At 40.2% G+C, this 13,819-nt stretch overlaps 1 protein-coding gene across 1 annotated transcript; it reads left to right on the top strand.

Moving 5' to 3' along the window:
- The first annotated feature begins 995 nt into the window (after positions 1 to 995).
- Positions 996 to 13,484, top strand: LOC310962622 (protein mono-ADP-ribosyltransferase PARP12). Its single transcript, XM_083935128.1, has 12 exons — positions 996 to 1,330; positions 2,343 to 2,478; positions 3,600 to 4,311; positions 5,361 to 5,411; positions 5,529 to 5,655; positions 6,482 to 6,647; positions 8,337 to 8,457; positions 8,545 to 8,641; positions 8,758 to 8,836; positions 11,240 to 11,370; positions 11,577 to 11,728; positions 12,264 to 13,484. Exons 1-12 carry the CDS (start codon positions 1,056 to 1,058, stop codon positions 12,836 to 12,838), a joined length of 2,622 nt encoding a protein of 873 aa, XP_083791254.1. The 5' UTR covers positions 996 to 1,055; the 3' UTR covers positions 12,839 to 13,484.
- The last annotated feature ends 335 nt before the right edge of the window (positions 13,485 to 13,819 follow it).

Below are 13,819 nucleotides of genomic sequence, written 5' to 3' on the forward strand. Positions count from 1 at the left end.
TAAAACAATTGACACCAGCTGACGCCAGCTGGATATATATTAGAGGCTTGTATCCACCCTTAATATAGGAGAAGAAGAATTACTTTATTAATCCCGCAAGGAGAAATTTAATATTTTCACTCTGTTATTATACATGTTACACACACACAGGCCCGAAATACACACACATGCATAGACAGGACCTATATACATGCAATTAATGGAGAGATGTCAGAGTGTGGGGGCTGCCAATGGATCGGCGCCCCTGCAGTTGGGTGTTCGGTGCCTTGCTCAACAGCACTCCGGCAGTGCCCAGGAGATGAACTGGCACCTCTCCACGCCCTATTCATGGTCAACACAGGGACTCAAACCGGCGACCCTCGGCTTCCCAGCTGAGTCACCTATGGACTGAGCTACTGCAGCCCTACATACATATATTATATTGAGGCAGTAGTAGCTCAGTCCATAGGTGACTGGGCGGGGAACCGGAGGGTTACTGGCTCGAGTCCCTGTGTGGACCATGAATGGAGTGTGGACCGGTGGCTGGAGAGGTGCCATTTCATCTCCTGGGCACTGCTGAGGTGCTGTTGAGCAAGGCACCGAACCCCCAACTGCTCGCTCTAACATCTCTCCATTGGTTGCATGTATATAGGTCCTGTGTGTGTGTAAACTGAAAAATAATAGAGTGAAAATTGAATTTCCCCATTCCCCATAATAAAGGAATTCTTCTTCTATCTTATTGAAATCATATTAATCTAATTATCGTGGCATGTTTATATGTAGCCTATTTAGTTGTTTATTATGTGTTTTCATGTCATGCCTCTACTGTTCAGATCTCATGATGAATACAAATATGTCTTGGGGAAATGTAAGAGGTCATGAAACACTGCACCGCCCCCAAGTGGCGGACAGCGGCGTTGCAGTATCAACTCTTGGCAAAACAAGAGTGGCGTTTCGGTTTCCATTGATCAGAAACGAAACTTCCCTATATCACTGAACCCAGCGGCCGTCAGCGGTTGTTCTCCTGTGTTTCCAGTGGATCTGGAAGAAGGAAGCACAGGAAGAAGAGCGTCGACATGATGGAGTCTGAAATACTGAAGTTCATCTGCGCCAACCAAGGATCGGTTGACACGGAATATTTGATGTGTAACCTCGGCACAGGCGCTTCTTCGCTTGAGCTCATCGGTAACCGAGAGAAATTTGCTCTGTGTTGTCCTTTCGGGCAGCCGAAGGTGGTGGCCAGGACCAGACTGAGGCTGTGCAGGGTTAAAGAGTGCCCGGGGTTGTGCGGGGAGCTACACTACTGTAAAAAGTTCCTTCTCACCGGAGCCTGCCCGTTCTCTCGGACCAGGTAAATACGTTTGCTTGAGGTGGGAGCCAAAGGTGATAAGTGACTGTGGGTGCTGGGCAGGCAGTTGGAGAGATATATAGTTTTTAAAGGGATATTTATTGTTGAAATTCAAATTATCAGAATTTTCTATTTGTAATTAAAGCTGTTTCAACCAAGAACGACATTGTCACAAACTTGTTTTGGCGTTGTAGTTTGATAATCTGTGGTTGTAGCTAGGTCTAATTTAGCTAGGCCTAATTTAGCTAGGCCTAATTTGTTTTAAGGCCTTGACACTGGTGGTGCGTTCATGGAACATAATAAAGTGCAATTCTACCGCCTCTACAGTGAGTAAGCAAGGCTATTGAGGGACACATGCTTGGCTAATATCCTATTACAGAGTACAGACATATCGAACATAAAATGCAGACAACGGTACTTGGAATATAGCTATTCATTTTATTTTTAAAAAAATCTATTCCTATTTTCGATTGACCATTAAACATGCGGTCAGCAATTGACTGATACTGAACACATTTGTTTAGCTATTTTTTGTTTATTTATTTTTATTCTTTACTTTCTCAGTGTCCATTTCAAGAAATGGTTGACCTTGTATCTATGATGTTAAATATTCTTTAATATATTCATTTATTTCGGAAAGCCGCCCTCAGAGTAACTTTGCCGAGTCATATCGGTGTAAAATCGGCACACAATCCACATAGAAAAGGTCTATATTTTAATAACAATTACAAAATTAGACCGTATCAGCCGCCATACCTGTTAGCAGTGACTTTTGCCCCTCTTCAATCGATATCAGTCTCATTTTCTAAATCCCATATTGTTAGGGTCCTAATTTTCATTCGGAATCTTGAGGTCAAAGGTCAACGGAGAAGGAATGCATGGAAAACGTTCATATTTTTCAGTACACAAGTCACAAAACATCATGGAGAAATGTGTTTCTCTACCAAGCTACTGTATATTTGAAATCTTCATTTAGTCGTGACTGAACTATGTGTGTCGTGTTCTTTGATTACAGCATGGGGTGCAAATTCTCCCATGCTCTGGACTCTTCTCACAACGCAGGGGTACTGAGAGAGCATGGGCTGGAGAGTCTGAGCCGGACAGAGCTGTGCACACTGCTGATGCAGAGCGACCCCTGGCTCCTGCCTCAGGTCAGTTTTACTACATACAGAGAAGTTTTTCAAATCAGATTGTTGCATCAGTTAAAAATTGTTGCTAAGTGTATTAGGGGTACACAGTGGGCAAATCTGTTTTTCCCCAAAACAATTAGAAATGTTCTCCCTGGAGTTCTGGGAAATGTAGTTAAACGCTTAAAACAAGTATAACTACAGCTACAGTCAAAATGCCTATTGGGACGGGACAAATTTAATGTGGGGACGTGGGGTAAAGTCATTTTTACCAGAGGTTTTAGTCCTGTCAGTAATTATTCCAGAGAATGTCAGTAAAAATGATGGCGATTTTCACCTTCTGTAAAACGGTCCGGAAAAAATACCTCAGGTAGAACTAGTCCTGTCCGAATGCTTAAAGAAGCCCTTTTAACAGTCTCGATTCTGTACTTGTGTACGTGTTAATTGGCCGTTTATATTACAGACGTCCTGAGGTAAGACTATTTTACCCCACTGACAACCCAACATGATTTCAAGCAACACTAAATGCAACAGGGAGAAATATGCATGAACATTTGGATTCCTAACCTGACCGCTTTAGTGTATTATTTGGTGGTATTAAGAAAAATAAATAAATGCCATTTATATTAATCAATATTAGAATTAACTTAAGATAAACTTCACATGCAGTATGAACTTCTCTATAGCTGCGAAGACTATGAACTTCCAAGTTAATTTCTTGTCTGCTGAGAATAGCCCCATGGAAGTGATAGTTAACCATTTTTCATCCATCCATCCACCCATTTTCACCCATATTCACCCACTTATCTGTAGTATTCCAGACGGCCCTCTCCCCAGGGATGTTTCCAGCTCCTCCTGCGGTGGAAAATAGTTTGGATGTGTATTTTTGGGAATCCCTTTTCCCGGAATTAAACCCCAGTATATAGATGCTGAAAATGTGATTGCAAGAGACCATAGAGTTATTTTTAGCATCAGAAGTTTAGTTGACTGCATCAACACTTATCTGAATAACATCTGTATTTACCATCTGAAAGGAGTTGCTCACTGATAAATTAAATGTGGTCAATATCGCAGCAATTTCCTGTTTGTTGCTTTTTTGGCTTTGCTTGATTGTAATTTTCAACCACCTTTTCTCCCCATGCCAGATCTGTCATAATTACAACAACGGTGGTGGGGAGTTCGGTCTGTGTCAGCAGGGTTTAGGTTGCAAGAGAGTGCATATCTGCGAGCGGTTCCTGAACCGTGACTGCAGCTGCTCCAAGGCTCACGATTTTAACGCTGTACAGCCATACAAGGCCTTGCAAGACAGGGGCGTACCTGACGACATCTTTCTCTCCTTGAAGTCTGTTTATGCAAACATATTGGCTTTGAAGTACGCTGACCGTCAAAGTCAATCGGCTGCTCCTGCCAACAGCAGTGACGATGGTCTGAATTTAAAACCAGGGCAGTGGGCCGGAGGGAAAGGGAGAGGTGCTAATCGGGGCAACAGAGGCAACAGAGGCAACAGGGGCAACAGAGGCAACAGGGGAAACCAGGGCAACCATCAAGAGCAGCAGCGAACCAGTTCCACTGATGAAATCCTCGCTGACATTGATGCCTTAGGTCATCACAGCGACTCTGGACAGCAACCAAACCTTTCCAGCGGCATATCTGCTGCTGCCAACGACACTGATGCGAGCAGCGCCGACGGTCGCAACACAGGACGAAATCCAAACACAGCTTCGACAGCAGCCAGAGGGAGAGTTGGCAACAGAGACGGCCGTGAACAGCTGCAACAAACCCGTTCCACTACTGACATCCCCGGTGCTCTCAGCGATGACGGACCGGACAGAAGACAGAGGCAAAGGCCCGTCAGAGGTAAACTGCGCCAGCTGCAAAAGCTTTCATTAAAGTGTAAATCCGGTGGTCTTTTTCGGCACGAAAATACATCAAATAAGTGATCGAGCCCACAGCCCCAAAGGGCTAACGCTGAACGCATCCAGAGCGGCTTTTATAACCACTATTACTGCTCAAAATAGCACCAAACCTCTGCAGTAGCATGATTAGGGTCCCTACACATAGAATGAAGCATCAACAACGTAGTTAGTGAACCGGGAGTTTATTTAAAAAAAAAGTTGATCATCGAATGCAGTCCAAAAGGAAGGAGTCCATTGATGATTTCTTCCATTAAAACACATAAACTTTGTAGTTTGTGCCAGTTTGGTGGAATGTAAGTTAATACTAGATGCTAAAAAGTGTGGAGAAGTTTATAAAAAAGTTGAAAAAATCCCTGACAGCAGCTTTCTCTACAGCACCAAAGTCTCAGGGGGTGGGGGCGTCTGTTGCCGGAACGGGCTACAGGTAGCGTTGGGTCACTATAGATCAGTGGGTCACATTAGTGTCCAAGCATTACTAGACGGCAAGATTGAACACTCACACATGGGAACCGAAATGGCAGTGTCTACAGATTTCAAACAGACGGATGACATCTGCGTTATATATATATATATTTTGATGGGCGCCCATACGTATTTGAGCCAGAATACACAGAGGAAGAGCTGCAGGTAATCTACTTGTTTGGACAACCTGTCAACATGGCCCTACAGGCACAGACTTGTAAAACAGTCTTTTTTTTAATCAACTCTGGGTTCGCTAACTACCTTGTTGGTGCTGTATTTTATGTGTAGGGACTCTTCAGTCATGCTACTGCAGAGGTTTGGTGTTTTTTTGAGCAGTATTAGTGGTTAAAAATGCTGTTTTGGATGTGTTCAGCGTACCCCCTCCCGAGCTAATCAGTGTTAGCCCTTTGGAGCTGTTGGCGTCTCTCCGGGATTTCTCCGGGACACTTTAAAGCTGCTGTTTGAACTATGTTAAACACGTAGATGTAGAAAACATCTCAAATTGCACTTTTTGTTTACTTCCTGTAGATAAAACTGAGATATGCATGTTCTTCATCAAAGGACACTGTATACACGAGGGTGAGTAATCCATAATGCATCATAGATCATCATGCAAAACTGTCATAATTGCACTTTGGGGACTTAAAGAGCGATTTTCATCATCAGTTTTGTTTTATTGATCCCCTATGTTTTCAGAGCGATGTTTTAAAGCTCACGTCAGGATGCCGTACATATGGGAGGTCAGAAGGGACGATGAGTGGCATGCTTTGCCTGATAATGAGATTATTGAGAAGGCCTACTGTGACCCTAAAAACACATGCAGGTAACTCTTTTACGACATTCAGTGGGACTGTATTTCAGGGTTGATGTTATTCATAAAATCAACCATCTGGAGCTGTAAACTTTTCAATCCTAGACCTACAGTGTTAGCCCATTCCTCCAGTTTGTTCTGCCAAGCACTTGGGCTTATAATTCTGCACCTGTGAGGGCTCAACCCATACAGGGTTTGCAACTTTTGAACTAGACAGTTTTGAATGTTTGACTTTACAAAGACAAAAGACTTTATTACAGCCTACATATTCAATTTCTTTCTATTTCTTTAAAAGAAGCTGCACGTTTCTTCTCCATGTTGTTTGGCTGTAATGCTCACCAATGAACTCATTATGTCTCGTTTGTATAATCTGGACAAAAACGTAACGTAAAGTATAAAACTATTTCAGTAAAATAGACATAAAGATCATTCCTTAGCAAATCAATGACCTGCTGTACGTATATTAGTTTTGGGGAAAGAGATCATTCTAGAGATAATCTTTACTTGGGGTGGCATTGTTAAAAGTCTGTCCTGGTACAAGCGGCTTGAGTTTATATTTCCACTTACATGTATACCATGAACTCAAAGGTAAAGATCTTTAATCAGTTGTTCTGCTGTACCAGGAAGAAAAAGTAATGTTTTTTAATGTAATTATAGGCAATAATTGAACAAGTCGTTTTATGATCCGGGGCTGAAAGGTAATTGTTTTATAGCATAAGAACAATCCAGACATTGATCTAATGGCTTTGCTGTGTTGGTGATCTAGTGCATTAGATCACTTGTTGTAAGAATGAATTGAATTGTATGAATTAATAGGTATCGGTTTTGTGGTCTTTAGTGACAGCAGCCCACCTGTGCATTTCGACACAATGACCCAGGGATCGAACAAAGTACGGCGACTCTCCACCATGAACTCTCTGCTTCAGCCGGACTTCATCCACACCACTGAGTGGCTCTGGTACTGGGAGGATGAGTTTGGAAAGTGGAACATGTACGCTTCAGCTGTGAGTAACTCAGTCGATCGTGAGTCGATTAATCAATCGGTTGTCGACTGTTAAACTTATCGCCAATCGTTTTGAGTAATTTCTGAAGAAAAAAAATGTCCAAATTCTCTGACTCCAGCTTCTTAAATGGGAATATTTTCTGGTGTCTTTCCTCTTCCATGACAGTAAACTTAATATCTTTGAGTTGTTGACAAAAACGACAGTTGAGGACGTCATCTTGGCTTTGGAAAACACTTCAACCTTTGATATGGCTGATCAAAGGAAAGGAAAAAGAAAATCATTACTTCCCCATTTACCCAACATCATAAAAACCTTGTAAATGTTGAGACTGTTTCATAGATAAGTGTGAGTTAGCTGTTAACATGCGAATAATAATAATAATAACAGCAGCAGCCAACAGTTTCCTTGAACATATGCAGACTGACAAATTGCATCGGTAAGCGAAGATAGTGGAGCTGATTTGGGCTAAAAATGGCCACTTTACCTCTATTTCATTGACATTTTGCAGGCGTAACACAAGACCAAATGCTGCTGTAGTGACAACAACACACTGCAGCATTCCAAACTCACTCTATACATTTCGCACATAATGAGAAAAATGAGGAACCGATTATCCTATTCAGTGTCACACTTTCAGAGCTGCACGTGAACACAGCATTGAAATGAATAAGAGACAATAACTGTCTGCTAGTCCATGATCTCTACTAAAATCTGATGAAACTCTAATCCTGGAACAGACCACATATACACATTGTTGCTCACATTACTGTCACATTAATTCAAGTTCTGACTTTTAAGACACATTTTGAAATGAGGTGTATGTGCCCCAAACTGAATAATAAATAAAATATAATAGTATTTGAGCTTTAATACAGTGTTGGGGAATTCACATTATAGTCATGCTCTGAGACATTTAGGGTCTAAAATAAACGAAAGATATCATCTAATCTTCATTCTTCTTGAATTTGGCAATTTTCCAAAAGTTCACAGATGGCACTAAATGTCACCATACTCAAGAATCATGCACATATGTTCATTTCTTTTTCCTTCCAAAAGTTCTTATATAATACACTATAAAGCAACATAAATAAGTAGTATGCTTATTTTCTATATTGCAGAGAGCTGGATGAGAATAATGATACCACTCATGTCATTATGCTAAATATGTAGCTAGGCCAAGTGGCCTGTTAGCTTAGCTTAGCATAAAAACTGGAAACAGGGAAACCGCTATCCAATCCTCTACCTTCGCTTCTAATGAACATGAATTTGCATGTTTTATCTCGCTTGTGTAATTTGTACAGATTCCAAAGTCTAAAAGTGATGTGTTGTGGTGGTGGGGGGTCTTATGGCGGTGGGGTCATGAGTTAGCCCGTCAAACACTCCCGGGCAACTATTTTCCTCTTTTTCCACATGCTAAACTAAGCTAGCTGGCACCAGAGTGCTGTCGATCTTGTCTTAGCAAGAAAAGCTAATACGTTTTTTTTGTTTTTGTTTGTTTGTTTTAAATCACTTCAGCTGTATTGGCAGTAAATAATAATTTGAATGAAACTCACATATGTGTATTTTATTTTTTTTGTTTTCCATTGGGTCAGTCTCTGTGCATGCCATACCAACTGCCTCCTGATTAGTCATTTCCCATTTTGGTTATGTTTAAGGGTAAAAACAGACTTACTGTGTCTTGTGTTGCAGGGTGGTGAACACAAAGCCGCAGACATGGACAGCGCTAAACTGGAGCAGAGGTTTCTGGACAATGACAAAGATGTGGTGGAGTTCACCGCTGGTTCACAGACGTACTCGCTCAGTTTCCAGGGTAAGCACGTAGGACGCTATGGTCCTCTGTGTTTTAGTTTTGTGCATTTTCAAATATTCAAGCAGTATTTTTTTCTTTTTTTCTTAGACATGATACAAACAAACAAGAAGTATGGCACTAAAAGGCTTGCGAAAAGACTCCCCCAGTTTGTCTCTGCAGCTGATGTCCAAACAAAGAGAGTGAGGTACGACATCCTAAATATACCACGCTGGTCCCATTTATGTTTTGCACCATTTTAAGAAACGCTTTATCCAGACCACCTGACAATAAAACTTCCCCAACTTTGCTTTCTTACCGCAGGAGGCCTCTTGGTCAATCAAATTTCACTGCTATACCTGACCACTGGGACAAGACCCAGATTCCTAAAACTGGATATAAGGTATTGTGAATACACCACACCTTCAATTTTGTTTCGGGTAACTCGTAAATCTGCAACTTTTTTCTCAAATATTACCTCCCTCCCCTGGGTCCCTAATTTATTAATTTTTTCATACTTGGCCCTAATACGCCGTCGTAGTTTTTTTTTTAAAGAGGAAACTATATGTTATGATTTGTTTTTAAAGATTTGCATTATATTTAGCTGATGCTTTTATCAGCTAAATCAAAGTGATGTTAGTCGGGTACTTATTACACTAATTGCATACAACCATGTGGGTACAGTACAACAGACAGGGTAGCCAAGGCTGAAAGTATTAAGGGATTAGCTAACACACTAGCTTATGTATTTTTTTTTTTGATTTTTTTTTACAATAACCAAACATATATATTTTTTCTTTCTGGAGGGGAGAGAGATGCCTTTATGAATTGGAATGAAAAACACATCAAGAAATCTAACAAGTGCATACAGTGTCACTGATGCGAACTACATAACATCGTCGACCAACATCATCCACCTGCAGCCGTCCACAGGCAAGAAAAGGAATAAATACTGTAATTTCTTACAATAAATAAAAGCAGAACATGCACTTCTAAAAGTCACAAGTGATACAACTGAGGCAACTCTCTCCTGTGGAGAACCTGCAGCCTGTTGTTTTGTTGAAATTAAGTTTAAAAAAATGTTTGGTAATAATACGTTCAAAGAAAAAGACTTCAAACATGACCTTCTAAGGTTGTCACAATACCAGAAGTTTAAACCTTGATACAATGCTAGTATAAATAACACTTGATTCCTCTTTCAATACCACGGTTAAAAAAAAAAGTCCTTGGCACACAACAATGGATAATTGTGGTGACTCATTACTTTTATCATCATGCTGCACACAGTGCTGGCATAGCAAAAGTCACTGAACACAAAACAACCCAACACAGCTTTGGGTTAAAAATCTGTTTGTATAGGTTCGGTACTTTCTTACTGTTGAATGTGGATATGTTTTTTGTTTTCAAACATATGGCATTGAAATGTATTGAAGTATCGACACTTTTGACAACCCTTTATGCACAATAACAAAAACAATAACATGGTTTTCATGTGTTTCCAACTGTAGCTGATTGCCTGAATGTTCTTTTGTTAGCGTGCCAGTCGGTGTTTAATCAGACAGTTTAATGGTTAGGTTCGTATTGAAAGGTCAATCCACACATGGATAAATGAATCAGTGTAAAAAGGCGTTAAAAATCACCAGACAGAAGGATCACAATTTAAATGAGCAATAATCAGAGCCACAATGCAAACTCAGTTTAAATCAGTGTATTGCACAATGAGCTACACTCGGCATCAGAAAATGTATTTTGAATATTTGTCCAAAAGGTCCAAATAATGTTTGTATAGCAGAACAACGTTAAATCAAAAATCACTTGTTGGTTTCAAGCACAACAAAATAAAGAGAGAATTTCAGTTTGTCTAATTCTGTTTCAGTTGTTTTTTTGAAGGAGTGAATCATCTTCTCATACTAAACAATAAAGGACCTCACCCCACCCTCCGTTAGGAGTGGAGCACCTTCTCCAACACTGTCGGAGTTTTCTGAGAATTATAAACATACAACCATGTAGAGACAGAATTTACATGCTGTCGTGTAAATAAGATAAATAACATAAGGCTGTTAAGTTTGTTTACTGAAAGGACAAAGTATAGAGCTGTTCTATAGGAAAGGGATCCTTAACTGACTCCTTTTGGGATCTGGCGCCATTCAGAAAATACAATTCATTAAAATCAACTTGACTTTCAAGGGGGTAGGGGGATGTCGTTGGGGTTTGCAACGCCCCCCTAATATAATGGTAGGGAAAACACTGATGTAATACATCAAAAAAATAGTCATCGTCCTAATAATAATAATAATAATACATTCTATAGTATTAATAATAAAAAATAATAGGCTCCTAATAATATTTCTACTGGTTATAACAATGATACTAACTAGGGAAGGGCATGAGTCCTCGAGTAGTCCTCGTTTCAAATGAACTTGATTGGTAAAAAACGGCACTCGATTTTTTTGGTGTGTTTGTGTGATAAAAGATATTTTTGTATGATCTGGCTCATTATAAACCCTTTGTAAAACATTTACAGAGATATAATGCTAGTATGACAATCAGTCATAATGGAAAAATAACATATATATATATATACTGTATATATATATATATATATATACTGTGTGTGTGTGTGTATATATATATATATATATATATTATATTACATATATTACATAATGAGTACAATGACACAAGTTGTTTTTTTTTATCAAATTCTTGCATAGACTGAGCATTTCAGGCACTATCAGAGGCATTTTCTATGCTGGTATGAGTATCTGAACAACTCTACAGTTTATTTTGTTTTTGTGTTTTCTAGCGAGTCCCCCTTCAGCGCTCCTCAGGTGAATTCAGTGAGATTGAAACTCTGTTCTGTAAAACTATGAGAGGTTATGACATCATCAGCATAGAGAGGATTCAAAACAAAGCTCTTTGGGAAGTCTTTCAGTGGTACGTATGCGATTTTCATTTTCTCATCCATCGGAGTGGTTACGCGTTTAATATCGTTTTTGCTCTGTTATCATTGCATCCGCTCAGATAACTACCACTCTCCGGTTGTTCAAGTGAGACTGTCGAGTCTCACTTTACATTAGCTCGCCATCCTGAAGGCATCAGCTTGATTTCAACTTTCTGATCTATTTTTTTCCTAAATAAAGGCAGAAAAATCAGATGAAGAACAACAACAAAGGGAGGGATGTGGCAGAAAAAAAGCTTTTTCACGGCACTGACCCTAAATACGTAGACGTCATCTGCCACACCAACTTTGACTGGAGAATCTGTGGAACTCATGGAACTGCCTACGGCAAAGGTGAGTTGAAGAGATATTCATTCTGCGCTACTCGACGTAGTGTGAACAGATGTGCAGTTGTATTGAATTAAAAAGATCATTTATTTCAAATCTTAACATCACTATTTATGTACGCGCAAAGGTAAAAGGACAGTTCTCCCCATAAACCCATTTTTGTTAAGTATTGCTTTACTATGTCACTATTGGTTATAGCCCCTCCCAAGATAATGGATCTCAATTAACTATGGAGTGCTCAAAATGACCCTAAAACTACATTTTCACAAACAGATGAAGCAATTAGTTGATTAATTGATAAGTTGATGGACAGTCAGTTATTAACACACACATTTTACGAAATCAGCTTCACGTTTGAGGTGGTAGATTTGTTTTTATTGCTATTTTCAATTAATGGACCAAATAAACAATTTTTATACAAATAGAATAATTTGCAGATTAGTCCATAATGAAAATAATCGTTTTTTTTGCAGCACCAAGTTTCTTTTCATACACAGCATAATAAAATTACAATAATTCAATAATCTGTGTTCAAATCCAGGTAGTTACTTTGCCCGGGACGCAAAATACTCCCACAACTACACCGGTGACTCTGATGTCAAATCCTTGTTCGTCTCTCGTGTGCTGGTGGGAGACTACACCAGAGGGGTCTCCGAGTACCGCAGACCTCCGTCCAAGGACAACGGGGACATCAATTTCTTCGACAGCTGCGTAGACGACGTCATATCGCCCTCCATCTTTGTTGTGTTTGAGAAGCACCAGATCTACCCCGAGTACCTGCTGCAGTACAAACCCACGCACCCGTTAGTCAGCTTATACGGTGCCGCATCAATGCCAGCACCGAGACTAGTACCAGCACCGAGACCAGTACCAGTACCAGCACCAGTACCAGCACCGAGACCAGTACCAGTACCAGCACCAGCACCAGCACCAGTACCAGCACCAGCAAGGACACCAGCCGCCCAACCCAGCACATCAGTTCATCGCAGCACATCATCGCATGCATCCAGCACTTTCTCTTACCAATATCAACCCAGAACAACAGTTCACCAACAATTTCCTCCATCTTACACACCAAGCCCAAAACCGAAGAAAGAATCCTGTGTCATTGCTTAGTGAGAAAGGTGAAGTGAACACAGATGTGGGTTGTCATTAACAGATAATGAAATTTGTAAGGAGCTTGCTGGATCTGAATGCTTTGGGTAATTTGGCAAAGATATCTATTGAAGTGTGCCATGACGAGTAGAGTGGCCTTTGTGTAGTCGCGTTGCCTTTATATGGACTGTGTAACACTAAAATTAGAAAGGAAAAAAAAACTACAGTGAACAGGAACTATGAATGACCAAGCTTTTCATCCAGCTGTAACTGGGGCGTCTTCATTGTAAACTTATCACATGCGATGCCTAAGATGTGATTGACAAAGTTCTGTGAAATGAATTTAGAAATTTGATCAGGATGCCCTTTAAATATTGATGAAGCATTGGACATATTTTGTATTTAGTGCATTTAGAGACGCTGCTGTGTAGCTCCTCAACCTGGGGAGGGCAACAAAATCCCGTATCCGTATTTATAAAAATATAAACCATCAATCTAATAATGTACTTGCAAGGGGTAAATTAAATTGTATGTGTGCATGCTGTTTTTGTTTCACGCAGTATAATATTATTGAAAGTACCACTTGCAGATTTTGTTTCATTTACAATTCCAATGCAACCAAGAACAGCCCTTTTCTAAATTGTACTGTTTGTAAACACTGCTACTTTTGTGCACTGAATGAGTAAATAAATAAATGAGGTGATCAATGTAATATTCACGCTGACTGCACACAGAAACGTTTATTTCTCAGACTTGCATTATGTGGTCTTGTTTGTTACCGTGGAAGCTGCAGTTTTCTTTGTCTCATAAGTGAATTGAAAATGCCGCCAGCGGCCGGGTGGAGCCTCTTAGTGAAATGAGGCAGGGCAGGAAAAATGATCAATATGGCTCCTGGTGCTTCCTGTGACATTAGACATTAGGCCTGTAAATCACACCCCCTCCCCATAGCTAACTAACAAACACACACACATAGACACACACACACACACACAACCACCTCCT

The sequence above is a fragment of the Echiichthys vipera genome (assembly GCF_963691815.1).
Source record: "Echiichthys vipera genome assembly, chromosome: 20".
NCBI classification, from domain to species: Eukaryota; Metazoa; Chordata; class Actinopteri; order Perciformes; family Trachinidae; genus Echiichthys; species Echiichthys vipera.